This window comes from Odontomachus brunneus, unplaced genomic scaffold, assembly GCF_010583005.1.
Source record: "Odontomachus brunneus isolate Ranch 3 - 2012 unplaced genomic scaffold, Obru_v1 Obru_scaffold_072, whole genome shotgun sequence".
In the NCBI taxonomy this organism is placed as follows: Eukaryota; Metazoa; Arthropoda; class Insecta; order Hymenoptera; family Formicidae; genus Odontomachus; species Odontomachus brunneus.
Window position 1 is genome coordinate 155,893 of NW_022639522.1, and position 26,181 is coordinate 182,073.

General features: G+C 44.6%; 1 protein-coding gene across 7 annotated transcripts in view; it reads right to left on the reverse strand.

Moving 5' to 3' along the window:
* LOC116846938 overlaps positions 1-26,181 on the reverse strand; it is a 79,058-nt gene that overhangs the window by 29,251 nt on the left and 23,626 nt on the right. For 5 of the 7 annotated variants that reach the window (XM_032821372.1, XM_032821370.1, XM_032821371.1 and 2 more), the window contains exons 3-5: positions 21,625-21,694; positions 15,890-16,311; positions 10,094-10,234 (exon numbers count right to left, since the gene is read on the reverse strand). In XM_032821372.1, coding sequence (XP_032677263.1) covers positions 10,094-10,234; positions 15,890-16,293 — 545 coding nt within the window. In that variant the 5' untranslated portion in view covers positions 16,294-16,311; positions 21,625-21,694. Of the gene's footprint in view, positions 1-10,093; positions 10,235-15,889; positions 16,312-18,352; positions 19,010-21,620; positions 21,695-26,181 lie in introns of those variants that run through there. The other 2 variants (XM_032821369.1, XM_032821365.1) reach the window with 2 other exon arrangements.

The following is a 26,181-nucleotide window of genomic DNA, read 5'->3' on the forward strand; positions in this document are numbered from 1 at the left end:
AGAGAGAGAGAGAGAGAGAGAGAGAGAGAGAGAGAGAGAGAGAGAGAGAGAGAGAGACAGCGAGCTCGATCAAGTAAACAAGAGTCCACGTGTTGGAGCGTGACAAGGACCGAAGATCCAAGTCCTCGGATTGCGGGATTTAAACCTTTCGGATGTCTTAAAGCGCGTCCCTCGGATTCCGGAGGATCCCCGAAACCCGGGATCTGAGATTGAATCCTTTCACGGAGAAATAGGGTGGATATGACGTACAAAGTTATAAGTATCTTAAAAAATTGTAATCGAATAACATGAAATACGAAAAAAAGGCGACGAATTCTTGCGCTTTGGATAGTTTGAACGAAGTCTGATCATAACATTGTGATGTTAAATCGACTTTTACGCCGCTTTCGCCGAATTTGACTGTTCACTGTGTGTGTGTGTGTGTTGCGGTTGTTCAATAAAGATTTAATTAAAATTAAATTCAATTAAAGATCCATATCATATCTTTCGAGCATTTTCTTTTCAATCCTATTCGCAGAGTACATCTACAAGGCTCAAGTGTGATAAATATTTGAGATACTCTGTATCCTTGAATTTTCATTTCCGAGTTTTAAAAGCCTTGAATTTTGTTTCTTTACCTCCTAATGAATGCGATTGCCCCGTTGCGTAATACAAATAATATTTACTTAACGATAGTTAAGTTTGCATAATCATCACACACGCGATTGTTATTACACGCAGCAGCAGCAGCATCAGGTCTGGCGTCATCGGGCAGTTAAACACCTCGTGAGCGATATAGGCCTTGAGAGCCCGTGACATCATCGTCCTAATCGACGACGTCTCGACTCACGGTCGGATCGGCCGAGACCCGTTATTTTCTCCGACGCTATTCCGGGCGGAATCGCGAGCATCCGAGCCGTCGGTTTTCGCGACGAGAGACCCTCCCTTCGCGAGAACAACTCGGGTGGTCGAGATTGAATGTCTACTTATACACATCAACTGTCTGCTAAAGCGACAACGAGAATACCGTATTTTCTATAATAAGCTGCATTCGTATTTAGAATAATCTTTAACAGTCGAAGTCGATTAAAAAGAAAAGAAGGAAAAGAGAAAACTTTATCCCATCTCGTATTTTTTCGAAGAGAAAACATCATTTTGATTCGCTGAATATTCTCGTGTATCGAAGACCAAGTCGAGACAAGTCGATTGTCTCAACATCGACGGTACTTTTAATTCTTTATGGAAACCTGAAGAAAGCGATTGACGTGAAATTGCACTTTACCGAAGAGAAATAAAATAGACATTATTTTCCTTTTATTAGAACGGCGCATCAACTTAGTACGAAGTACGACTCGATCGTTTGACGTCGTTTGCTCGATTGAGAATTGTCGATACGACACGGTGGAAAAGTTCGCCGTAACGAACGCTTAAAAGGGAACGCTCCCAACGCGCGATTGCGCGACGAGATTAATTCAGTGTCGTTAATTGCAATCCCGCTCCCAGGAGAATGCATTCTAACTCCGAGCGGTTGTGATACTTGAAATTAATAAATACCAGGCCTCCTACTCGCCGCAAGGTTACGGAACGATAAACTCAACACGCCATTCTAAATATACACACACGCACTCGTGCCGGAACGCTAAAATTTTCTGTTTTCCATGAAAATTGTATTCAGCGAGGATCGATAGGAAAAGTTCGAGGAAACAGAAGCTCGGCAAACAAAAGTCGCGCGATAAGTTCAGCCACGCGAAAAACCGCACGAGTGAAGTGCGCGCAACAGACCGGCATCAATTGCAAATTAGCGCAAGGACTTATCGTTGAAAATAACATCAGAAATTTTCAAATACACTGAGGAAAAGATATTTGCTATCTGCAATTATAATTACGCGTGGAAAAATAATTATATATTATAATTAAAAGAAACATGTTTTTTTTTTCATTAAATTCTTAATGTTAATGTTAGTGAGAATAACCTTATGAGCATGTTGCTGCTATCATTTTACTACAAGGGATATGATGGGAGCCAAAAATAATATAATTTTATATAATTTTCGTTAGATCAACTATATTTTTCTCTCAGTGTTTCTGGAGAAGGGATGGGAAAGAGAGCTTGACTAAAGCCCGTAATTAATATTTTTTTATTGTTTAAAACTCAGCTCAAGTAAGATACTCAGATTTAAATTTAGAGTTAGGTAAGAATTTTTTAGTTGAATCACGACTATAAATATCATACTTATTATAATTCAACTAAAGAACTTGGATCTGACTCTGAATAAAAAAAGGATCTCAGTATTTCATCTGAGACAAGTTTCAAATAACGACTATTAGTACGGACCTAAGAGTAACGTACGTGCACTCGTCAGAGGACCGTTAATAATCGTCAATTGTGAATTACACGCCAGCGCTGTGCGCTATTCAAGATTGGTGGTGCAATCGGCACGTATCGATCGCTATCAATTTTTCTCGCGACGTTTTTCTCCCCGCTTCTTGTTTTTCTCCTTTCTCTCCGCCATCGCGTATTTTTCGCCGTCGAGTCGGATCACTCCAGTTGCGCGCTTTTATGACGCGTAAAACTTGAACAAATATTTTATCGGGTCGTGCATCTCTACCTGGTGTGACGCGATAGCCGTGGAATTATTACTTTTCTAACAATGTGTGAGTGAGTGAGTGAGAGAGAGAGAGAGAGAGAGAGAGAGAGAGAGAGAGAGAGAGAGAAGAGGAAGGAAGGAGAAAGACGGTAAATTCGTTCATTTTGCGAGCTGAGCGCTGCGCTCACCTGAAAATTGATTTCTTTCTTCCTAAACGGAATAATTATACATAATACAGCTTTTATTCGCGATTCATCTCGCACATTATGAGAAAAGGAACTGTTCAATTTATTACAAATTATCATTTTTGTCGCCAACCATATATTTCATGTTATTCTAATGAAAAACTAGTAATAGTAATACACATACAAAGTTATTAATGATAACGTTGTAGTGGTATTTACCGGAGAAATGAATTTCTTGACTATAATTATCTCACTGCGCTATTACAGCGATAAATATCAAACATTTCTTTTTCTCAGACAAAGTGCGGGGAAAATATTGTCCGGTCGAAGGAAACCAATGTCTCCAAAGTCTGGAAACTCACTGTGTAAATGGTGCGTGTTTAAGGGTACAATTGTTTCACGTTAATACCTCCGCTATGTTGCGACGCGAGGCAACGCACGTTTCGTGGTGGAAACGCCGCCGCGGACTAATCGTGCGTGTTTTCCGCGTGCGAGGACACGGACGGTCGATAAAACCGTTTCCCCTTCGAATATACCACACTGCGATTCGCACCTGGTTTTATCGCGCGTATTTTAGGGCAACGAGGCGAATAATAATATCATTATTAACGATTCGACAGTTAATGGCCCGTCACTCTGACATCTCAGATGTAACGTAAATGACGTGTCTTCCGCGTTCGCGTTAAGTCGAGACTCCTGACGGCGACGTCAAATTAATGATTTGTCAATTAATGTGTTCATCAACACGAGACTGTAGTCGGTTGATGACAGATTCAATTAATCGTCAGACACTTTAATTAAACGCAATCACGATTTTATGACTCTAGATTTCAAACTTATGAGCGCGGGATTAGGGATAACGTCCACCCTGAATTCCTGATAAAATTTGAAGAAAGTGGCGGCGATATTCTTCGAGTCTTATATCAGTTTTCAATCTGGCATAGATTTAAAGTCTTAACCACAGCGTTCTTCGAATTTTTTCTCGATAACATGGCGCTTTTTAGGTGCAAAGGGTTAATATTAGAACTCGTTGTAAAATATAATTTTATTTCAGGAACGTCACGAGAAACGAAAGAGTCGCTGTAGTTTCCTTTTCGTAACGAAGAGTGTGTTTGGAGACGGGCGCGACGTGAAGACAGTCACGCGTGTTTAAGAGCTAAATGCGGTGCGAGACAATACGAGCCGCTGTCGGCGGAGTTCCTGAAGTTCACGTTTCTGCCAGAAAAGGGACACGGCCAGTTTGAGACTGAAGGGCTCGACGAGTCTATTTTTCGAGCGGCCGCGCTCGCGTCACGTTTCCGCAGAAACGGCAGGGAGAGAATGGCCGCGCAGCAGTGTGTCAAGATGGCCTGTTACTATGACGACCGGGCGGAATCTGGGCGTCCTCTCCTTTCCGCGTGTCCTCTCTCACCGGTAGCGACGGCACTGATAATACCGGCGCGCCATGAGCTATCGGAGATACTTGTAGCTCGCAAGTATCGATCTTTCGCTACGTGACTATTGTACGCGGCGATATCGATCCCGCAGGACGACAGGCACGCGCTTCAACGCGAGGCGCATCCTGCCCCGTGCATCACGAAAATCGTTGAATAATATATCAACGCGTCGACAGACAGAATCGCGCCGTGGATGATGTACGTGGGTAGTCGCGGAAGTACTCAGTCCAGGTTTGATCCAGGATTAGCCCAAGAGCGACCCAATTTAGGATCGATCTAGGATCAATTTGGGATTTGAGGTCTTCAGCCCCTCAAGACTGGCGGTTTGTTATCGCGAGAGGCTGAATTCGTAGGCAAATTTCCGGTTAAACATCAATGAACTGCTGAACTGGGTCCGCGTTTTTTTTGCGCGAAAAAATGGCACGAAAAATCTCGAATTTTTGCCCGCGTTCCTCGGATGAGAGCATTTTCGACTGGTTCATTAGCGAGTCGCGAGTAACCGTTCGTTCGTGAGGGTCGTTGGTCATTCACTACCACCGGTGTTTTCCACTGCTATCCACCCCTGCGGACAACACCGGTAGCCTGTCCCTTTCGCAATCTTCCCACCAGATCGATGCGAGTTCGCTATTAGGGACAGACTCGCCGGCGACACGATTCGATCGGCAACAACTCGACCTCTCCCCTCCCCCCTCTCTCCTCTCTTTCCACTCCTCACTCATGCGATCGAGAATATGCAGGGCGTACTTTTTGTCTCGCAATTGAATAAAATATTCGTTCTTAGCGTCACGTACATTGGTGTATCGCTCTATCGCATTTGTGTATTGTATATTGCATTTATTAGCTCCAGTCTCAAATACGATATGCGTTCACATAGTTAAGTCGTGATGATAAATTTGAATTTTTTAAAAACTGCTTTCCGTAGTTTCGACTTTTACGGCCGGTCTAACGATAAGATTTGAAAAACTGTAGAAGTTCAGTATTAATGTCCTCTCTGAAATAATATTTCTAAAAAATACGTTGTGCGCACAATCCTATCGGTAAATGATACGCGCGCGTTTGCAAGCGATACAACGATTCGTGGTGGTAAAAAATAACCGTCTTGAAAGGCTTGGTCAATGTCGAACGTTTACGAGCGAATAAAGATTGCCTATGTATACGTGCGAACTATGTGAACCATCTCTTCACCCGTAAATGCTATAGACAATGCAGAGATTCACGCAGTCAACAACGCTAATAATATCTACGCTTCTTCTCGGGTCGAGGCTTCTCTTTTTGTCGAAGAAATCGGGTGTTATTCATAATTCTTCGACATTACGACATCGTCGTACAAGGTGTCCGTATAATCAGTGATACAAGTGTTAAACGGGTGATACCTCTCGTCATACACTAGTGCGATTTGCAAGTATAATTTTCTTTTCCTTCCAAAAACGGCTCCGTATTAATTATCGCGCGCGACTCGAATCATAACTTGAATACGGGATTCTTAGATGAGCGAGGACTGCGAGCTTTCCAGCGAGGTGACAAATTGATGTTACAATAATTAACGTTACCAAGTTCAGAGCGACCTCTCCTCGAGTCCTTCGGGAAGGGATCGACATGAGACTCCCCGAGAGACTCCTATCTGAGAGAGGTAGCAGAAAGAGAAAGCGAGAGAAAGAGAGAGAGAGAGAGAGAGAGAGAGAGAGAGAAAGAGAAACACAGAGAGAAAAAAAGGGTGAGCACACGATTTCTCAGGTATCCCTGATGGAATTCCATCGTGCCCCAAACTCGCTTGAGGACCGAAGAAGAACCATGGCACTGGGCGTGTACGCACCTTTCCCGGACACCTTGTGATGTGCACGCACCGGCGGCACCAAGATCGAGCGCTGCGCGTCCCTGGTCGTCGACGATCCAGGTCGTCGTTAAAACGTCGTCGGCGGGACGGCAAACTCGTAGGCGATTCTCAATTGCTTTTCGATCGAACGCGAGATCGAACTCGCAATTGCGCACGGAAAGCAAACGGCGACGCGAAGGAAGAGCAATTTACCTGGCGGATGTCGCACGCGCGCGGCGTCGTCTCTAATCCACGGGGCCGGCCGCCGGTTGGGACGATCGATCGATCTCTTTCTCTCTCTCGTAGTAGGTCGACGCTGGCTCGGAAGGGCCCGGCCTCGCGGGGAAGGTCGGCGGCCGACGCGACTCCGTGCTCGTCGGGAGGGCACGAGCGTACTGACGTCTTGTCTTTACTCCGACGCTGCGCTCTCTCGCGTTCCTCCGCGGTCCTCGCTTATCCCGGCTCGATGACTGGCAGAGAGAGAGAGAGAGAGAGAGAGAGAGAGAGAGAGAGAGAGAGAGAACGAGAGAGCGCGAGAAAGAGAGAGAAAAAGGTCGGGTGGGAGTGCGGTACACGCGCGCGTGTCGCGACGTGCGTGTATAAAACGTCGTGCGCGCTAAGGACGGGTGTGCGGGCGGAACGTTGAAGGGAGAGACCGTAAGAGAGAGGGAGGAAAAATGCGCGGGTGGCGAGCCTCGAGCGGCACCGGATGTATGCGTGCACCAACACACGCGGCACTCGAGCCACTGGCTGACGACGCAGGCGCTCCTGCGCGGCCGAGCCACCACGAGAGAGCCTCGCGACCGCACGGGTGCCGGCATCTGGCGTCTCGCCCACGAGGTCGTTCGCGGCGAATCGATCGCTCGAGCCGCAGGTGTTTCGATTAACGCTTCGATAAAAACAAATACTGAACTGTAGATTTTACGATAACGCTCCCGGTGTTTTTGAGCGCGAAATGCCACCATGGGATAAAGTCGAAGAACCGAACTTGTTCCTCTTTTTATCTTTGTCTCTGTGTGAAGACGCTTTGTAACAGATTTTTCGGAACAAAATTCGCTCGTGATTTTGTTGGAAATCTTACAACACGTGATCTTCGCTCTTCAAAAAATATGAATTTAAGACGGTTTCGGAAATAAGCTCTTTATGACTTCTTCTACAGGAAAGAGCTTAAAATGCTGCAATTCAAATTTGAGTTCTCTCAAATTAAGATCTCAGCATGTGCTCAATTATTTTATATATATATCTTTAGATAATAATACTAAATCTCAGAATCCCAAAATTATTCGATACTTTCAGTCACACTCTGACCTCAGGGAAATCGATTCGCGCACTGCGATCTAATAGTTACAAACTTTCAGGTAATCTAAAATTATCTATTAATTTGACTCGTCTCAATTTCGCATATATCCTTTCTACCGATATCGTATGAAAAAAACACTTTCCAAAACTAATTAAAATTTACATTAAGATAATCACGGACTTTTCAAATGGCATTCACCGCATGAGATATCATCACATATCTCGGTTGAAAAAACCGCGGCTTTTTCTCGAACGGTCCTTACGTTTGTCGAACAACGGAGAAACGGAGTTAACGTTGCGTAAAGGGGAAGTATCGAGAATTATTTCCCGTATTATTCGATACTCACCATCAGCGTAGGCCGCGATTCGCCTTTTTAACGGCACTCGTCGCAATTTACACGAGGATCACGCGCGCGCTTACAAAACCGACATACGTAATTGCACGCGCATTGAAAAACCGCGATGATCTCACCGCCGAGAACACGCGAGTCGAGTCGCTAAAAAAGAAGCGATCGACGTTCACGTTTTAGCACTTTGCGCTTATCCCGCGTACCTTGTACGTAAAGAAAATTACACTCTCGATCGAGCTACACACAGCACGGTTTGCTGTGCGATCGGCCTAATCGAACGTCTGCGCCCGAGCATTATCGCGCTACCGTCTCGAGGTGTTCGTAATCGCGTCGTAATCTTATCATCACGTAATATCGCCATAACGCGATAACCGCCTAAGGCGTACGCGCGATTTTGTTTGCCAAATTACCGACGATTGATCGGCGACGATTGATCGATGACGTATCGATGATACGTTGTTGTTTCCGCGCTCGTGAGATTAACACAATCCAAATTCTGCATCACGTGAAATTAACACAATCTAAATTCTAAACAGGATCCGTAATATCTTGCGGAAAAAGTGTCGTTATCCAACACGATATCGATATGTGCGCATGATATCGCGCGAATCTCCGTGGAATCTCGCGCACTCGGGACTTGAGGAGTACCAATTATAATGAAACGGTCAAAGTCACAGCCTCACGAATATACTGTTACATTCCTGGGAGACGATGTGTCACTCCCAGACACTTATCTTTGCCATTCGCCCACGCGCGCCTTTTCTTCTAATGGTCGGCTACTTATCTCGCGGCGCGATCATTATCGCGTTTGATCCGGTTAAACGACGGTGCTCGTTCGCTCGCTCACTCGTGTCGGGAATATCTGAGAACATCTTACGATGTTGGCCGCGATCGGCGCACGGAGATGCCGCGAGACAGGTTGCAGCCGGAAGATGAACGAGCGACCGGAGCGTGACGGAAAAATCCCGCGCGAAATTATAATCGAGCGTGATGCGAGCGGAAAAGGCGCGATAGGTGAGCTCGATAGAGCGCGACCCACATCAGGCGCTCTTTGCGCGAGCTGAAATTAAATTCAGCAGAAATTGAAAATGGACCTGTGGGCTGAAATTACAAATCGCATTCGATACAAACTGAATTAATCTCGCGGCGCACATATAGGACTTGAATTTAACGCGGTTTTCAACTGAATCCCCTGAATGAGATGCGAGAAAAATTGCAGGTCAAAAGAGAAAGAGAGAGGGATTGTGCTATCGAAGCGAGCATAATTCCCCAAGTACCGTGCTGGTTTTTGTCATGTGGAATACATCAGCGCGGAGAAATGTCAGATTAAAAGATACCACACACATGTTTACAAGTATCTCGCATACTAACTTATACTTTATAATTAGGGATTTATTATACATCTCCTATTTTGCACTGAGAAAAAAAAACTTGAAAATCTATTCGCAGGATAGTAAATTTCACAGTGGTTTCACGATCGCGTTTCTGTGAAATAAAATATTTCACAGAAGTAGACTTTATATCATACAAATGAATTTTCAAGTATTTTTATCTCGGCGCAGAATCTATTAAATCATAAAGCTCAACTCCGACAAAAGTACTCATTATCACTGTGAAGAGCACTTCCGGATGCACAGACTGAATTAAAAGTTCTTCAGCTGTCCCGGAAACGTCGATCTTTTCTATCACCTCCCCCACTCGTGTTTTATCTTATTAAGGATTAACGAAGAGAAATAGAGTAAGTCACTCGTGCAATTCTTGCGCAAGGATTTCCGACGCAGGCGGACGTGTTGCGAAACCGCGCATCTTGCATCCGTCGTCGAGCCGGTGTTCTGTTACATTTAACGACGAACATCTGTCGAATCGAGGTGGGGGTGGAAATGCAGCCGCCGCCGCCGCCGCCGCCGCCGCCAGGGGGTATTTTATGCCCGGCGTGATTTCGCGCCGCGCTGTCGATTTTAACGAGTCGATTCGATATTTACGGGCATCGATTTCCGCGCGATCTGGCAAGCTCGCGATACACACGCACCCATCGCCGCGTTATTTCGGTGTCGGGTGCGCCGGAGGGATGACGTCACGCAACGCCACGCCACGCACGTGCGTGGGCGGCCACGCGTTTGAGAATGCGACTTACGGATACAGTCGTGATTCGGCCGCGCGATAATCGGCTTCCGCGATTCAAATCTCCGAAGCATAAATTTACGAGATTCGTCTCACTTGCTCCGTGAGAAACTGACGCGTGCACGATTCTCTCTTTTACCTTTTAAGTTATACAAGTTAGCAGAATCATTATCTGGATAAATTAAATCGACACGACCAATGTGTCATGCGTGTACTCCATAGTGCAAAAAAATATATGTTTCTTCGAGTATCCATTTCAGTGTAAATAGAGATTTAAGATAAGGTTTCAATGACTACTTAGTGTTAAGAGATCGTTACTTACTCAGTATCAGGCACGGGTATCATAGGAGGAGGTAGACGGCCGTTGTGGTCCAGAAAATGGTTGATCTCGGGTTCCTCTTGCACCGGCGTCTCATACACGAGGGTTTCTACCATCGACCCTTTGCTCGAGCCGAAGGATACCCTGAAAGATAATAGAGATATTAGAGAAAATCATAAAATATAAGTCAAATGTAATAGAAAGTACAAGATGTATAAATATATAAGAAAGTATAAGATGTATAAATGTATAAGATGTGTGTGTCACACAAAATGAGTTCAGATCTCAATATAATTAAATAAAAAAATTTATAAATAAACAAATTTTTCTATAAATGGCTGACTAATAATTATATAAACTGCTGACCAAACGAAGAAAAAGAAAAAAAGTATAGAATCAGGGAAATCGACGTATCCTCTCGTGCAATTTTACGGCCGACGTCGCGCGGCTGGACGCTGTCGTTATTCACTTCTGGAACGTTCTATATTCGAAGCGCCATCGGCGGAGCAGGTCAGACGTCTAGCCGAACGCGAAAAATGCACGTCGTAAACCTCAGTTTCCTATCGCGTGACAGCCGACGACCGCAGGGGACGATATCGAAATCAAAACGTCGCGATCGCGGCGTCGGATTACGATCGAGCGCGATCGAGCGTGATTGAGATCAAGTCGTTCCGCGCGCACACGCGGTACTCATTTACTCGCCGGAAGCTGCTCCTCGGACTAGAAGAAATTCTCGACAACTTCGTCCAGTAGAGGTCAGCCGGCTGCGCCCATCAGCTTCACGTCGCGTATCTATATTGAGTGGTTCCGGGAGGGTAATTTCGCCTACGAGTTCTCCAATTCGATTTTACGAACGAAATTAATTACCGTTCACTGCTGCCAAAATCACCATGAAAACGTTAACGTTCTCGCGAGCGATCGTCGCGTCGGATCTTGCGTTGCAGCTGCGAAAAGATTGTATACAATGAAGCTGAACAGATAGCCATGAAAGCGACCTAAGTGTCGACAAAGCGAACATTTCACGTCAGATTAGTTCACATCATTAAAATGCAATTTTATATTGACACGTATTTTGATTACTTCTCGGAGACGCTTCTCCCTCATCGCGTATTTCGCCTACGCGAGAATTTCTTCCCTTGGCCGCTAACAACGACATCGACGAGACTCCGAGGTATGGATACTCGATAGCTCAAATAACGCGAAACGTTGGAACGGAAATTAGAGTGTTTATGTGAATCTTAGTGACACATATCACACGGTATCAACTAGCGTGATTTACTCGGGCCATTCGCGCTAATAAGACAGAAAATGGCATTAGCAGATCACGCGCGGAGAGTAGAACGGCGCGGCGTGGCACGGCCGCGAAACCGGTTTTCGCGCAGCGACGCGTGCAGCCGACGTTTCGCGTTCGCTAATGCGCCCGCGTACGCGGCTTATTATTCATCGCTGCAGCAGAGTTAATCTCGCAGCCGGATAAGTTTAACCGACGCGGTTCGCTGCGTGCGCGCCGGGGAATCAATTAAGTCACGACATCGCGAGAGATCGATAAGTCCCGGCCGATATATCGCGCGGATGATAGCGAATTGCTTTTCTTCTGTTGCTTATCAGGCGCGATGTTACGGCAACATCGACTCTATCTTCTTCGACTCTCATTACGTTCTCTCGTATATATCCGTTTTTCCTCTTCTCCCTCTCTCTCTCTCTCTCTCTCTCCTTATCTTTCTCTCTTTGAAGACGTAATCGCGCGTTTGTACCGTTTTGTACACGGGGGAAATGTGCAAGAGCGTAACTGATAAGAGCCTGAGATACAGTCTATCACGGTGCCTGCACAAGGCACCGAATGTTGGTTCTGGTCCGCGCTAAAGTGGGTTGTTGGAAGGTGCTGCCGCACGCGGTCGTGTCCGTCAACCAGACCTCGGAATATGTCAAAGTCACGTGGACGTTCAGGTGGTGGAATGACAGGTACGTCTGTGTGCTCCCCTGCGTCTTCTGCACTCGGAATGGTAAAGCACGTACGGTAAAAGAACGAGTGCAGGGACAGCGAAGAATAACGGATAAAGATAAAGAATTTCATGTTGCTTTTTTAACGATCGTAAAAATGGTTTTTTATTCAAGTAGCGAGACGGTTTGAAGGTAATTTTTTGAATATCTCAGATTTTGGTGCCAAAGATAATGCTTTCACGATTATTCACACGTTTCGATCGCTTTATCAGTATTTAGCCTCTTGCGACTGTTTAGTTTCATTGCACAATCTTTTTGCGACTACAAAGCAAAGTTCGGCGCGACACCTGAGCTAGATTAAGGGTTGGGGTGGGTCGGGGTCGAGGTCGCTCGGCTGGCAGCCTCCGATCGATCGGGCTCCGATTTGACCTCCGAACTCGCTTTGATCCATGAAGGCCGCGAAAACGGAAGTTTTCATTCTCCCCTCGTAAAGACGACACCCTTTCTTTCCTGTTTTATTTTTCCCAATAATAGCGATCAATTTCTAGCCATTTAAGTCAGTATTTTCCCCAAACTTTTTTCCTTTGATGATACATTTCTGAAGCGCAGAATTCGATTTATGGAATACTGCGTGTACAGTAAAAATTCACAAACTTTTTATCTTTCACTTTAACAACTATATACTTTTTAATAGTATAATCTAACATCTCTGGTAAGTCGATTAAATTTTAGATTTCGCAAATATTGAAGGAAAATTCAGTAAAGATCAAATTTAAATCGATCGAACTGACAAGTAAATGACACACGTCGCTTCAGCTGAAACATTGATCGCTTTTCGATCGCTTTTCTTCAAGAAAGCTGGATTCGCTATCGATTCAAGAATTTGTAGATGACCATAAAGGAGCAGTAATGGCGTCTCTTTCTCGAGACACCTTGTATATCCAAAGAAACATTTTTTCAGAGTGTCTATTTTTGCTCGATCATAGAAAAATTGCTGCACGGGACTGTGATAATTTTACTCTCAGGGCTCGTGAAGTATCGAGCGCAGCGAACCACGGCGGCAGTCGATTAGCAAGGGTATAGTCTGGGGCTTTGCTGGAATCGATTACGGAATCCCACGCTTCTTGTTTGCTATAGAAAACACTTTGCGTCCATTTCAATCTCTTCGTGGCTTGACATGTGTTAACGGTTTACCGTTCCATCTTTCCAGAAACGATCGCGACGTTGACGATACTTTTCTATTCGCTACCTCGATGATCAATTGAAAGAGAAAAATTATCGGAATAGAAACTGAATTTAGTCTCATAAAGTGTGTCTGGAGACATAAACGTCATAGATGGAATAGAAGACGCGACATCTAAGAGGATCAAACGGAGAAAAAAATTCCAGTGCCCGCGCCGCATTTATCACTAGCTGATACACTTACAAAAATAGACGCCAAATACGCAACAGAGTTTTCTAAGTACGCAACAGCGTTTTGGCAACGGCTCAGGTCATACAGTTCCTTTCTAGAGTGATACACGTCGCACGTCGTGAATTCGTCGCAGCCAGTACTATTGCGAGCTTGGCGCAAATAAACCCTCTTCCTCGAAAGCGGGCTAAAGAGATATTAACCGTTTTTTCGGTCTTACGACTCGCATTAAGTACCTTAATGCGCACTTCGTCTCGTGAGTTACTGCCAAGAAATGGCTAGAACTCCACTTCCTAATTTTCCTACGTTTCCGGCCGAAAATGCGAGGATAACTCGCGCAACAACGCAATACTCTGTGAAATCGCTAAAAACTCATACTCCGCGACTGCGCTCGCGACACCATCGAATTCGCGAGGTTTTCAGCTATTTTTAAATACGCTAAACGAATCCGCGTGCTAATTACCGAGTAATTAGCATCACGACAAGGCTGCGACTTGAATTCCATTCTCATCGCTGCTCGAGAGAGACGGCGTGGCGACGTGACAACTGCGTGCATTCGCGCGGAACGACTCGACAAAGCCGCTATTTTTCGCGAGGCTCTAAGAAACATAAAGCAACGCATCCAACTTTGTGTCTTATAGCATAATTTTGGAAATATAAGAAGAAGAAACTATGAGTAGGACAGCTGATAGTATTCGTCGCGAGACTGAAAAATAACTACGTTCTAATATTAAATACTCCAACAATGACTATAATTTAAATTAAATTATAAGTCACACTAATTATTCTTAGCAGCCTGAATATGTGAGTTTCTGCTCTTTTTCCGTTGAACAAATGAAAGAGACGCAAGAGACAAACTGCGATTACTATCATCTACTAGCTCTGGTATTTCGCGGCCGCGACCGTGAGGTCGAGGGGAGTGAAGAAACGCGCGCCGAGAAGGACCACGTTTTCCTAGTTCGCGTTGCTTCACGCTAGTTTCGTGCTTAGTCACCTAGCGCTATCCCGTGTCTCTTGTCAAGATTATTAAGTGCGCTCGGGAGAGACGGCGTCTCGGTACGTCCGAGCGAAGACTCCGCTCGTCGCATCAAGACGCCCCCCCGTCGAAGAAGTTGGCGATGTTGACCCTGACCTATCCCACGTGCAAATGTCGTAAAAGTCTCGTATGGGCTGCGAAAGTCAGCTTATAAGACCGATACACAGTGACGTGCTCTCTCTCTCTCTCTCTCTTTTTCTCTCTTCTTCTCTCACCCTCGCTGCATCACGCTCTCGCCAACAAGAGAGGCGTCTACGCGCGCCATGTATAAAACCCGACGAACTCGTGCTTGTACTCGCGAGGCGGGTAATTGCGGGTCTTCGACGACGGGAACGAGCCGCATTCATCGGCATCGCGAAGAACTTGCTCCGAGAGAGAGAGAGAGAGAGAGAGAGAGAGAGAGAGAGAGAGAGAGAGAGAGACAAAGAGAGAGCGAGCACGTCGTTTGATCTCGCGAAACTTTCTCGACGCTCCGGGAGAAACGATAACAATAGCTGGTGCCTCCTGAAGAACCGTTACGTTTTTATGGAGTTTCAACGCGACACGATGTACCGAACGAATAATGTCCCGAAAGAAATTGCGACACCTTGAATAACGCGGGCTACGTCGCGCTTCAACCGATTCATCACTTGAATTCGCATTCCGAGATTACCGAATATAAAGAAAGACCGTGCTCTATTTCCTTGCTACTTTTTTTCTTCACCGTATTTACGATTTTCATACTCGCGGCGATCTTGCAAACGTAATATTCGCAAACACATACACGTATCGGAGACTTGTTACAAGTGCGTCGGATCGCGAATGATTCCAATGGCTCACAAGACGAGTCATCTTACACACGTGGAATCAAGTCGACAGATATATGCATCATGAGTTGCGTTTATTTACTGTGTCTCTGCACAGAAAAAACAACATGGTTGGCCCACATACAAATCTGGTTGCGTGCCAATCAGACTCAATAGTAAAATACAACTAATTATGTGGTTCCTGCAACCACAGAGCAATTGTGAAGTTACAGTGACGATATCTGATTGTCCTAATCACTTAAGTATATTCACGGTAAATGTCAACCCCCAACCGATTTCTGGCTGCCATAATCACGTACAACTATATCGATATAATTATATATCAGAGTAACTGAGTCATATCAATACACTACCATCATACAAAGACAACTAAGGTGATGCAACTGTGCTGCTCACAACTAAATATTTTTGATTGTATGCGTCATATCTTTTTCCCGTGTGGTTATTCGAATTTTAATTGCTTTGAAACAATTAATGGAAATTAGCATGACGGTCAACATGTTAAAAGAAAGAAAAAGAAATGTGGCTAAAAATTCAACAAACTTTCACAAGCTCCTCTGATACACGACTATACCGTTCTGAAGGACGTCTTTCATTAGCCTTACCTCTTCAAGCTGGCGTGCTTCGCGCCGTTCAGGATCTTATTCTTGCGCTCGCTGCCGGCGGTGCTGGCATCACTGTCGATGCTGTAGAGGCTGTCGTCCTTGGTGACCCTGGCGTTGTGCAGGGTCGACTTCCTCGCGGCGGTGCCGTTGTGCTTCGGGCTCTCCACCGACCGAGAGTCCCGCTGCGGGCCCGCCGCATGCGGCGGCAGTGCGTGCCGCGGGTCGCCGCTCGCATGGTCCTCGATCCTGGTGGAGACAATCATCGCTCTAGTCGCGTCCAAGCACTTCCTGGGCGAGGTGCTGGCCACGGCGTTGCTCTTCTGCAGCTTGGCGGCGCGATAATTGTTCTGGCTGGGCTCTCCGGGCGGTGGCTTGTCCTCCGTCGGCAGCATGTACGACAACATCGTCTCTCTTGCCTTCAGCTGGAACACGGAGGCGGAAATTCAGCGCGACTGCCGCGTCGAGGGGAGGAGCACGGGGGGAACAGTCGTTGTTAACCGGTAGCGCGGTGGCGAGAAAAATAAGTAGCGATACAAAAGAGATCAATCGAGTGTCGTCGGAAGCGTGGAAAAAAGCGTACCGTTCATGGTAAGAAGAGCACGACGGAGAGCTGGTTGACTGATGCTCCAAGAGATATGTTTAGAGGTTAATAACATCATGGAGGTAATACATTGCAGAAATGTGTGAAACTTATGTTAACGTAAATTATGTCCACGCGAGAGGGAGTTTGATGAAATAATTATCCAAGATGTATGATCCCTGCAAACGCATAAGTCATGTCATCGGGAGGGGAGGGAAGGACGAATTGCAACATATCAAAGGTCCGACGTTTCGCTCGGCGAGTAACAACAAACGTTACAAAATTGTTTACTTCAGCCGCGCGTGTTTCAGTGTTCACACCTTTCGCGCTTCAATCTTCGCGTGTAATCTGATAAATCGTGAAAAGATACAGTCACGCGGAATCCAACGAAAAACATGGGGAGAACAGAGAGGCGATTGGATTTAGCAAGTCTGTGCGACGAGTAACAGCGGACAATAGCGAGTATTGTTCCTGGAGCATTGAAAGGATTAAGCCAACGCACAGTTCGATATCTCGCGACAGTTGTGCGATTTTGCGCGCGCCGCGGCGCCCATAGTCTCCGGTGACGGAGAACGACTATTATTAGCGCGATAAGCCAGCCGTCTCCTGTCAAACCGGCGTGTCTCTGCCACCGCGAGAGACTTTCCCGGACGCGCGACATCATCATCATCATCACCATCGCTGGCGAGTAACTGTATCAGATCCGTCCGTCGGCGCCCCGCAACGGCATCACGCAACAGCCGCGATCAATTGGAACGAGAGCGCTCGAACGAAACGATCCGCTTTAAATGCGTTTACATAGTCACTGACTGACATAGACCGCGACGTCGTATCTATCTTTAGGCGCCGCTACGTCTTTGACAACAAAGCTCGCATGCACTCGCGCGATATCCAATGTGGAGAAAAAAAATGGGAAACATTGCGGAACGCCGAATAAACGGGCCGAATAACCCGGCACGTTTCTCTAACGAGACGCTCATAAACGAAGACGATGACGCGAGAGTACGGGGAATGCGGCTGGTCGATGTACACGGAAATGTGGAAGTCAACGCGAGCCTGAGGAACACCGGAGTATACAACGGGCTTTGATGAATGGAAAACATTTGGGGAACAGGTGATGTCGATGGCTACCGCAGTTCGGCTACGCGAGTATCGAAGCTCGTGATTGGAGGTTTGTAAACGGAGATTTTGCAGCACGAAAATCGAGAATGTTGCTGATCGAGATATTTATCAGACTGAGAAAAAATATTGGGAAACTTATTCGTGGGATGAAAGTTTATTTTATAGAAGTAAGTTTTATTTCGCAAAAATAAACTTTATTTCACAGAGATAAACTTTATATTCAACAGATAAATTTTCAAGTATATTCTTTCTCAGTGTAGATTCGATAAGATATATTAATATATTGCCATTAAGTGCGAAGCAAAAAAATTGCTAATTTCACTAAAATTTCAGTAATTTCTGGTATTTTTCCAATCATATTTTCATCGTTCTTATAAAAAAGTAATGCATACAATTATCACTAACATTATAGTAGCATTTACAAGGATGGCTTGCTTCCGACTATAATTATTTTACTGTGCAATTACAGTTACAAGCACTTTTTTCCGATGAATGATTCGACAGATAAAAATTTCTGATAGAAATGAGATATAACGATGATGACGACGACGATGTTGATAATAAAAGAAGTCAATGGCGAAGAGAATCGATATGTAATCATCGAGATGAAGCGCAGCTTGATCGGCGGCTCAAGATGAGAGTTATGTGAAAATTCGCGCGCGAAGATCGGAAACCGTGACGAGCGATTCGCGAGAACTAATCGCCGAATCCGCTCTGTCGATTTCGGCGTCGGCTCGGCTGGGGTATCGATATCGACTCACCGGTGCGCAAGTTCGCATCCTGCGGCGTTTATCACTCGCGGGGCTTCATGCATCGACGGATCATCGTCGCACGACTGCCTCTTCGTCGTCGTTAAGCTCGCACAGTTGTCGTTCACGCTCAAACGCGCCCGACGACGTTCCCGCGCGCGTTTCTCACGCGCGCGATTTCGCACGTTGGCTTCATTAGCGTGTACGCGGCCACGAGCTTTATTCCGCGACTGCTTCCGCGACTCGTTCACTCGCTCGCACCCGACGCTTGCGCGCTCGCTTTAATGACTGCTTCTCGACCTCGTGATCGCACTCTGCCTTTTGGCACGCGGTCGCGTCTGTGCGAAATTATTTTAGCGCATCAACCCTTGCCTCAACGAAAGACGCGCGTCATTCCTCGTAACTGCTTGTCGTGCTTGCGTGCTCGATCGGCAGAGACAGGGAGACGTGGCGGCGAACTATCGCGTCGCGATAACTTCGAACATCAAGACTCATTATCGTAACAATGACACGAACGAGATCGTCATTGGCACTTCCGACGCGACGTCACAAGTACTGTTACTTCCGGCGACGGCGAGTGTCTCTCTTGAGCCGCCTCTATCGGCGACGCGGAGGATCGTGCGCGAGGTGGAGAGGTACGTTCGCCAGTAGAACGCCGGGCCGCAACTGAGCGGCGACGCGCAAAAGCGAGGCAAAGGTTACAGATACGGCCGACTATAGCTATACCTACTCTACTCCGCTCTAACCGGCCACCTCTCGGTTCCGTTCTAGACGTTCTCCGGTGAACCGTCTATGCCGCGGCTCCATGTATGTATATCAATTCGGAGGTGGTATCGTCCTCTCGAGGCGGCATGCATCTTGCAGCGTGTACACACACACACACACACGCCATACACATATATACACACATGAAGCCTGCCGTACCCAGCCGGCATCATATCCTCCCGCATCCCCCGCACACGATGTAGGATTTCTACCCGCTTGAAATAGTGGATTTCCACTCGGCGCTACTGCACGTCGGCGGACAGAGTAGCCGGTCGTTAATATTGCACCGAGGCGAGCAAGGTTGCAAGTTTTTATAGCCACACCACGAAGCGCGTGAAGCGGATCGATCCTCGTAAAAAGTGGCAAATTGGGGAGTCTCGTGATTAGTGGGTGATCGCATAATCGCGTCAACTCGCGGGACACTTCTAAGCGTTTCCACCGTCGCACTCGCCGGAGAAAAATACCTTTCTCCTTGCAAAGCTCTCTTTTCTTATCGCAAAATATATATATATATTTTTTTTTGTATAGAAACGTCTTGTGTTCATTGAAACAAAAATTAAATAATCTTCGTCAAATGGATTTCGTTGATCTTTTAATTACGTCGAGATGGCGGAAGAAATTTCATAATTCTCAGCGGACTCCTCGGAATATTCCGGAGCTAAATAAGGACCGCTATGAACACGCGGCAGGTGTATTTATGATCATTACCGCCGCGCAGAGAAAATGTTCTACCGGATTGATAAGATCGCCACGAGTGGGTCTGCAAGTTACAATTTAGAATTAGGTCGCCGAGATGTATCAGAATAGATATCTTAAGGACGTCAGTATCCTACCGTTCGTTAATAAAAATTGCATAACTGATGAGATTTATTTTCTCCGAGTTTACTGAAATTATATTTATTAAAATTACATTTAAACCAAAAATATCGAAAATATATGATAAAATCACGAAAACATATTTAATAATTTCTCCCAAATTTGAATTTTTTATTTTATGCTGATTACTTACGTATTACTTATTGTCGCAAATATATCATTTATTTATTTAGAAATATTTTTATTTGAAATATCAAGGAATATTTAAGAATTTTTCGTAAAAAATATCAAGGAAAAATTTTTAGAAATAAATCTTTAATAAATATTTATATCGCGACATTATAATAACTGATGAATATTTTCTTCACTGAGAAAAAAATACTTAAAAATTTATTTGTGAAATATAAAGTTTACTTCGATGAAATAAAGATTATTTCTCTTTCTCTGTGAAAATAAACTTTATATCCCACAAATAAATTCTCACGAATCTTTTTCTCGGTGTAACGACGTGGAATTCAGTCGCGCTTCTGCCACAAAGATACCCCCGTCTCGTAGAAGAATGTACTTCGAACTATACCCTAATCCGAATGGTCTCGTCGATTTGCGACATTTCTCGAGGTCTTCCGCGGAACCGAGACGCTCGATCGCTTCGCGCGTGCAGCTAAACTGCAGGTGCATTCGTCGTGGCGAGCGCCGCCGGTACCATGGCTGGCCATGGTAGTCATTCAACCTGCTCCTTTCCCATGCAAACCCCCGCCTAGTTTAAAGAGCCCCGAGCCCTTCCGTGCGTGAAGAATTTCACGGCTGAATCGCCGGCTCCCATCCGCTCCCGTTACGCGGACTTTACGGACACCGGAACGAACTCGATTTTCCTTCGGCAAATCATGGCCACGGATATTTTGAGGCAATCGCGACTGCATTTCCAAGATGCTCGCGGCCAGTTAACCCTCTAACCGACATCGACGTCGGGTTTTAGTGAATAACATGAGGTAATAATCTAAGTTTCGAGTAACTGCGACTTGCAGAGGCGCTAAAATTATTACATCCTGGTGGACGTACACTGTAAAAACTGATGTGTTAAATTTAATATCTCATGTGTCCCAAATCATCCATTCTCATTTATGTGTAAATTTAACACAAAACAAATGTGTTACAAAAAATAACACGCGTAATATGTAAAAAATTAACACTTGAATACCGTCAGGAATCACAGTTTGTGTTAAATTGACATATGTATAATGTTAAATTAATTAAAATAAAACGTTACTTTAACATTTGAGAAAAGCATCTCTCTACGGTTTTGATGAAATAAAAATGTTAAATTGACATAATTTATGTCTGCCATATTAAATATGTCAATTTACCACAACCTGTGATTCCTAACGATATTCAAGTGTTAAATTCTTGTGTTAATTTTTTCCATATTATGCGTGTTACTTTTTAACACATTTGTTTTGTGTTAAATTTACACATAAATGAGTGGGATGATTTGGGACACATGAAATGTGTTAAATTTAACACATCAGTTTTTACAGCTTTACCGTTGTGAAAAATTAAAAATTGCCAAATAGTCTATCTTTGGAAATTTCCCATCGAAAGAAAATTGGGCACGATACATGTCGAAATCTTTATCTTATTATACGAAAGACATCTGCATATATTAGTACGGAGATACACGCAACATTCAAACATGACGTACTCACGTTCGCGCCAAGGAGTACACGCGGCCAGGATGTCCAGAATGTCCTCTTGGTGGAGTAGCATCGGGACTATCTGAAACAGAAATTCACGTGCATTGGTTAGGTGGAGAGTCTTTTTACGACAAAAAAACTAAATAAATAGTAAATGAATAAAGTATAGTGCAAATAAATAGCTAAATTTGTCCCATTGTATGTGCTGTTGTCATGGGATAAAGTCGGCAAAATTTGTCTCGCGAGCATCCAAGCGAAACAATCCGCTTGATCGCGAGACGATCTCGAGGAAGACCGATTTGAGGCGATATCTCCAAGATCTTCAAGCGTACGTCGCGCAACTACCGGCTCGTTCGATGTCCTGACTATGAATACCGTCCACGGCGCAGACACTCCGGATAGCAAAGAGTTAGGTACTGGTCTAGGAACGACGGAGCGTCCTCTAAACAGCCCATTACTCGGGAATGAAGAGGATGTGCGCGAAGCAACGAAGCTCCTTTTTTCTCTCGAGGCGGCGGAGAAAAGTGAGGGAAACGACGGGAGGAAACGATCTCGTCTCTCGCGCTTGAATGGGCACCTGTTTTCGCGGGGACAGGTGACATCACGCACACGCGCTGACATATACTATAAACGGGCGTGGGAATCAGAGGACGGGTTGAGGGCAATGACTTCTCGAACGAGTCGACGCGCGCTGAGATAGACATAACGACACTTGCCCTCGAGAGATGCCTCCGCCTCGCCGAGGGACAAAAATCGGTTTGTTCGAACGCCGCGGAAATGGATTTTCGTGAGATGAATTCGCCGGCTGTTTGCATTACCGATAATGAGACCGATATGTGCGAAATGCGGTTCATTGCGGCAGTTAATTTGAGAAACGCGGTGCGGTAGTCATTGTTTAATGTCGATCAACGGGCGAATTAAAGAGTCTCTAAATGGTTAAGTCACAAAGCAGATTAATATAGAATATTTCAATATTCGACTTCTTAACCCGTAATTGGAAAGGTGGAATTTGATGAATTTATTTCTTCTTTTTTTGGTTGTATTTTTATAATTTCTTAAACCTTATATAATATTTCTCATGATTCTGTGGAATATTGAGATTTAATGACAGCCAACAGAAAAAAATTCTAAAGACATTATAGAGATTTAAAGAGAACGAAATGGAATGCGTAGGGTTTTCTCTTAGACTTCATCTTTCCGACGACGAGTTATCAACAAAACCAGAGATTCGATTTTCAACAATATTTGTAATATCAATATTTGTAATATCTGTAAAATTTAATATTTGTAATATTTGTAAGATCAAAACAGACGAAAAAGCGAAGGAATTGGAGGAATAATTCGTAGAAATTTTATGTGTAAACAGAAAAATTAATTACTTACTTGCGTAGAACGAGAACAGGAACTTGTTAATTCATTGTTTCTGTATGCAGTGACTGGCGAAAGCGTTCGAAGAGCAATAATGTAGTTTTAGTGAGATGCTTCGAGCACTTTCGTCGGGTCATGAGTCGAACACACATAGTAACTTTAATATGATTACGTGAAATACAATATCGGCGGATAAATCGATTTCGATATCGCTCTCGTGCTAAGTGCAACAGTCCGATAAGCTCGGCATAAAATAAGGCTTCACGTGAGGCAATATCTCGAAGGCCGCACACGCGTGATAAGAAAACTGTACGACGCGGGGCCCCACTTGGATCATCGCGGTGCAACGGAGGACGATTAAAAAAGTCCGGCTTATCCGTTCGATTACTCCACGCGGCCGGGTAACCGTCTTGATTGCGCTTATCACCTGCCTGAGTCACTCCGTTTTGCCGTCGACAAGGTCGTACGAAGGCGAACGTGCGATCGTGTTTTTATTCGCGCGAGAAGTCGCCTTACTCCGGGCTATCGTTCATTGATCTCCCGGAAAAGAGCAGGCTTAAAACACGAAATCAAGACCTCTCGAGATACTTTTAAATTTCGAGAACGTCATCGTGGTGCAGCGAGAAAAAGCATTTGCAAATTTATCTATAGGATATAACTTTGACACGTATAAGTACATTTTACCTCACAAAAGTGAGCCTCATCTCTGACAGAATTAAACTTTATATCCCACATATAAATTTTCAAGTACTCCTTTTCTCAGTGCGTGCAAGGATGAATAACTGCCTCCAGAGATATCAAAGCGTATCGTATGATATTTGACTTGATATTTTTAGTAAAAATATTTTTTGACATTCTTTGATGTATTCTAGGTAAAAATATTCCTAAATAAATAAAGGATATGCTTGCGATAATAATAAGTGAATAATCGGCGAGATGCTTCTCGTTTCTCAGGGCAGCCCTATTAATTAATTCCGATACAAGTCAAATGTGCCAATGACGGTTATTAAAATATTCACGCGATACTTCGGCATATACGTTAATTTATTTAGCACACTTAAGTACGGGGACGCGGCGACGAATTACGCGCAACGATGGCCGCCGGTTCCGCCACGATTACGACGCAATGATGCAATGCGCTTGAGTGCGTCGGGGCGCTAAATTGATAAATTTGCATGCCCCGCCGTCCTACAGCGCAGCACTCGTATACGGTGCATCCTCGTGTTGCACGATCGACTGCTTGGCTCGAGAAAGAGAGAGAGATAGAGAGTAAGAGAAAGAACGGAATAAATCTCGCCTTGGGTTCTCGCATAATGAGGACGAAGCACCGCAGGCGGTTGGCGCGATAAATTTGCGCTTTCGAGGACCCGAAATGTTAATACAGTTGAGCGTATAAAACAGATACACATGTGGCGCATGACGCTGGTAAGAATATCGGTCGAAACGATTCTCGTATCATTGTTTCTCATGACCCAAAATTGCTCTTACTTGTGCTCGTAATCAAACGCGGGGGAATCTTGAGATAAAATTTGAACTAAGTTAATCGAGAAATATTCATCATTTTTAAATTTTCCTTTTTACAAGACTATTTACTCATCAGGGATTGATCTTCGTTGGGATTAATTGTGACAATTTCATGAACAATACTCTCCGACACAAGAAGAATATTTTAATCGAAATATTTTTTTCTTTCATATAAATTCTTTAATTTGTTTTTAATAATCCAGAGATAGATAGTCAGTAAGGTCTGAGAAACATTTGTTTTGCTAAGGAACATACACTGAGAAAAAATTTACTAAATTTCAAAAAACGTCCGTTTGGATAGTACTGTGAAGATATTTGTTTAAATTATTTTCTAAAATTAAATAAAGAAGTTTTAAATATAAATTTGTTTGTTTAATTTTAGAAAATAATTAATTTAAACAAATATCTTCACAGTACTATCCAAACAAATTTTTTTGAAATTTAGTAAATTTTTTTTCAGTGTAGAAAATTTCGCTAGACACAGCAGATTTTGTTAGAAACGTAGCGAGTGCTTCAATAGCACGCTTCAGTTCCTATAATGCTATTAATGCCGATATTTCTCGGCTACAAAATGCTGTAATGAGCTTTACTATAAATTTCTCTCCGTGAATAACGCGTTATCGCGGTGCGACAGGAACCCGGTGCGAGCGAGTCGACGCGAATTTATTCTCGTGGGAACTTGAGCGCTTGAAGGCGCTAAAGTGAGTAATTTTTCGGGACGATTATAGTTACGACGAATGCGAGGCTTACGTATGCGAAACGATCGGCGAGTGACATCATCGACTGCCATGTGCCCGCGACCAGAAACGTTTATCCGAATGTTCTCTCCTCGCCTCGCCAAGCGCGCTTCTCGTGCGCCGTATATTTTTATCGGGTGGAGAAAAATAACGCGAGCACATAACGCGAGTGTCACGATTATTGACGTGAACTTTAAGCTAAGCCCTCGCCAATTGCCTCCGATGCGTCCTTATAATCCCGCACAGTCCGACTACCCGAAACCGTCTCTCGACTGGACGATTGCTGCAACTCGCCTTGTGCACTCGAACGAGGATACGTACGGCGGTAGAATTGCTGGTCAAGGGTTAAAACAGCGCTCGTGCAACGATCGTGTTTCTGCTCACGAATGCGATTTCACGACACGTGCATAGAAAACGTGGATGAAGTCATCGCGATGACGTCAGCATCTGATTACGCGATCGTTCAATCTTTCCTTCCGCCTCCGCTTTTCGCGGCCGAGCAAATAGACGATGTTGTTGAAACCGGTTAGAATTATGGGCAGGCGTGACAAAGTCAAAACAATTATAAAGTATTTCGAAAAAGTTTGTCGCGCGCCAATAAAGTCTCATGTTTTAGTGCTAGGATTATGTGTGCCTCCGAAATATCCCTGGACCTATGAACTCCCCGACGAACAGAACTCGTTAAATATGGGAGAGACTTCTCCGACATGCGAAGATACGATCGATCTTCGCATAATTGATCCAAAAATGACCGACTGATACAAACTACGAAATACAATTTTGCGCAACAGATTCAGCTATATTCGTTTAACCCGGAGTGCTCGTGCGGTCTCGTTGAAATGTCGCTGTTCTGCGTCGAACGTGCACAAAAAGAGAGGGGGAAGATAGAAAAAGAGAGAGAGAGAGAGAGAGAGAGAGAGAGAGAGAGAGAGAGAGAGAG